General features: G+C 38.2%; 1 protein-coding gene across 1 annotated transcript; it reads right to left on the minus strand.

The window, feature by feature from the left end:
- Positions 1-308: 308 nt before the first annotated feature.
- Positions 309-2,878, minus strand: COMMD3 (COMM domain containing 3). Its single transcript, XM_010183429.1, has 7 exons — positions 2,715-2,878; positions 2,547-2,610; positions 2,412-2,446; positions 2,039-2,099; positions 1,897-1,953; positions 1,750-1,809; positions 309-679 (listed from the first exon to the last, which is right to left on the minus strand). Exons 1-7 carry the CDS (start codon positions 2,876-2,878, stop codon positions 620-622), a joined length of 501 nt encoding a protein of 166 aa, XP_010181731.1. The 3' UTR covers positions 309-619.
- Positions 2,879-3,131: the final 253 nt, after the last annotated feature.

Genomic DNA, 3,131 nt, shown 5'->3' on the forward strand with positions numbered 1-3,131 from the left:
GGAGAAACGCCGTCCAGCCGGAGCTGACGCCCCGCTCCGCTCGACCCCTCGGGCTCCCGACTCCTTCAAATTAAAGTGACGTCCCTCTGCCCCCGCGCCGGGACCAACCTTTGCTCTCGCAGGCGGTGCAGGAGCGGTTGCAGTGAAATAACAAAGCGCGGGGGGCAATTTAGCAAACGCGCCGTAGCCGCGGCTCGGGAGGAAGGGATCGGCGCCTCACGGAGCCGACCTCGCGCTTCACATCTTACTTCTAGGGACAGCTAATTCACCCAGAAAAAGTACAGAACCAGAGCGAATAAACTTTATTAGATCCCAGAGAAAAATAATCAGTGACAATTCTAAAAATACACAAAATAAAATAAAAGGAATGCTTTGAAAACACCACAGTTAACTGTGGTGTTAAATAGCAAGTATTTAACAAGAGTTAATTAAAAAAAACATGACACGAGCAAGGAACACCAAGTGCAGTCATAAAAAAAGTTATTTTACTTAATCCAAAACCGAGGACTTAAAAAAAAAAAAGAACAGTTTGCATCAAGAGATGAAATACATTTGTCATTTAGAAGACACTCCTAGGAATGAGAGTACTTCAGCTCAGCAGGCTGACATCTTCCTTCAGTCACATCTGAGTTGCTCTGTCTAGACTTTTTGCAGCATCTTTTAGTTTTCCAACTAAATCCTAAGAGATGAAATACTGTCTTAACATAAACATAGTTTTTTTAAAATGTCAGACACAAGAACCTAAGTGTTTTTTTTATATATATATGCAGAGTGGCAAGGGAAACCACCACTCTGTATCACAAAGAAATGTTGGAACTGATGAATAATGCCAACAAGTAATTAAGTAGCTCCTTATTTTTCAACGCAGCAAGAGAAGTGGGAACTGAAGGAAAATACCTTTTAACATATATTATCTACTAAAATAGATCATTGCTCTTAACATGTAGATTTTATCGGTATAGTTAACGTTGGTTATGCTGACACTTGCTCTAGGCATTGAAGCACTATACACATTTCTAAAATACTGAAAATATTTTGAGTGCAATTTTGTATGAGGACCATTCTCCAGCCAAAGCATATCAGATTTAACTAAGTCAACAAACCCATTAAAAACACTCAGTAAGAAAAGGACAACTTTCAGGACACACATTAAAAAAGCAGAGGTGCAAACCTGACATTTTAATATCTTGCTTTTCTTCTGCCCCCAACCCCTCATCCCAATCCTCCACAGTTTGGTCACTTCCCAGCATTACAATACCTCTATTGTTCAGTTACACATTTAAATCACTAAACAAAGATCAACGTTTGTTTCAGTACATTTCTTACATGTCATTAACACCACTGAAGAGCCTTCAGTTCCTTCTCTACTTTTAATCATGACACATTGGAATAATGGAATCGGCTTCTTTAATAATTTCTCTAAATCAGAGTTTTAAAAAAGTGATGTATTTCCTTCCATATATAAATATATTACAGTTAGGAAAAGAGACAAATTATCTATGCATGTATGTAAAACACTCCCCATGCAACTAAAATCAGTTACTTTGCAACTTTATTTGAGAAGTCAGGAAAACTACACTCTGGTAATTTTTATAGAAGATTCTCCCCTACCCGCCCAGTCCTAGATTTATTTATTTATTTTTTTAAAAAAATAGTATGTATTATTTCATTTTGATTGACAAGTTGTTAAAAACATTTACATCCACAACTGGAGCCAAGCATAGAAAGAATGATGAAGGAAAGAAGTACCTGTAATTGCTCCATCGTGCAACTAAAACTAACATCTGGGTGTGGTCCTGAATCACTGTTCTGAAGAAAAAAAAAAGGCCTGTTTTATTAAACAAAATGTTGCCAAATAGCTTTTTCTCCCCTCTGAGGGTGCTGAGAGTACAATACCTCTACATTTAAGGTCACCAAGTAGGAAGGCTGGTAAGTTTTATGAAGTTGATTGCTCTAAATTAAAAAAAAAGAGCACAGAAAAAAGTCAGGTCTCAGCACTGAAAATTACTAAAGCAGCACTTTGTTGGGTTAAAATTACCTTGATCTGATATTCCAAGCGCCAAGACACATCAGTTATATGGAGAGGAGATCTGCCTATGCTGAAAGACACAATGGATACAAGTTCCCTACAAAAAACACTATAGGAAAATGTCATTTTCTAAAGCTGTCCATCAATAAAGAATTTTTCATGATCCTTGTACTGCCTGTTGAAAAGTTAAAGTTTCTTAAGAGTACAATTCTGAGAGGAGGAAGAAAAGTTTCAACAACTGTTTTCTAAAGTTTGTTAAAAATGTACCTTTTTTTTTTTGAATGGAGTAATATTTCTTACTTTGTATGCATAGATGTTTTCTAGGACAGTTTCAAACTAGCTGTAATTGAGACTATACTTCTGTGCTGAGTGATGGACCTACCTTCCCAATAGGATTTCCAATGCATCCTTGTTTTTCTGGAGGGGAAAAAAAAAAGAAAAGAAAAAAAAATAGGTAGGTTAAATAAATACCTATGAGAGAAAGAAAACACAAATACGTTAGAATTAGTTTTAAAACCTGATATTCGGTGCAAAATTGTTCTATTCTGTCTTTATCCAGTTTACAGTCTTCTAGACATGTGCTACAAAGAAAAATAATTTATTAGTTTTCTGTTCACATTAGCTCCATAGTACAGTTTAAAGTCAGAACCACTAGAAAAATGAGGAGGCTTCTAAGTATTGGTACCTTATAGCAGATACGTCAGCTTTCTGCTTTCCTGCCTCCAGAATACACGTTGCAGCCGCAGCATGGCAATGTTTTAATACCATAGGGTCAATATCTTTCAGGTCTGGATCGTCTAAAATAAATGAATTACTGATGACACACTTCTTCGCCAAATCCAAGCACATGCTACCAGCAGCTGCCTCTCACCCTTTGAATGCTCTCTTTTCCAGAAAAACTTCAAAATGAAACACATTTGGTGCTTTAGGACAGAGCAGGCAGGCAAGGTGCGAGAAGGAGGAGGAGGAGAGGGGCTGAAGCGCTGGCTGGTGCAAGCCGTACCAGGCAGGGCTGTCCGGAGATGCACGCCCCGCCACCTCCTCACCTCCTTCCCACCCAAAAAGAAAAAAAAGGAGGGGGTACGGACACACAAAAAAAACC

This window comes from Mesitornis unicolor, unplaced genomic scaffold (assembly GCF_000695765.1).
Source record: "Mesitornis unicolor isolate BGI_N332 unplaced genomic scaffold, ASM69576v1 scaffold38904, whole genome shotgun sequence".
In the NCBI taxonomy this organism is placed as follows: Eukaryota; Metazoa; Chordata; class Aves; order Mesitornithiformes; family Mesitornithidae; genus Mesitornis; species Mesitornis unicolor.

Coding starts and splice junctions, on each gene's coding strand:
- COMMD3 (XM_010183429.1), bottom strand. CDS start 2,878: ATGTGCTTGGATTTGGCGAAGAAGTGTGTCATCAGTAATTCATTTATT. Junction 2,611..2,714: donor GCTGACGTATCTGCTATAAG/GTACCAATACTT, acceptor TTTTCTTTGTAG/CACATGTCTAGAAGACTGTA. Junction 680..1,749: donor GCACGATGGAGCAATTACAG/GTACTTCTTTCC, acceptor TTCATCTCTTAG/GATTTAGTTGGAAAACTAAA.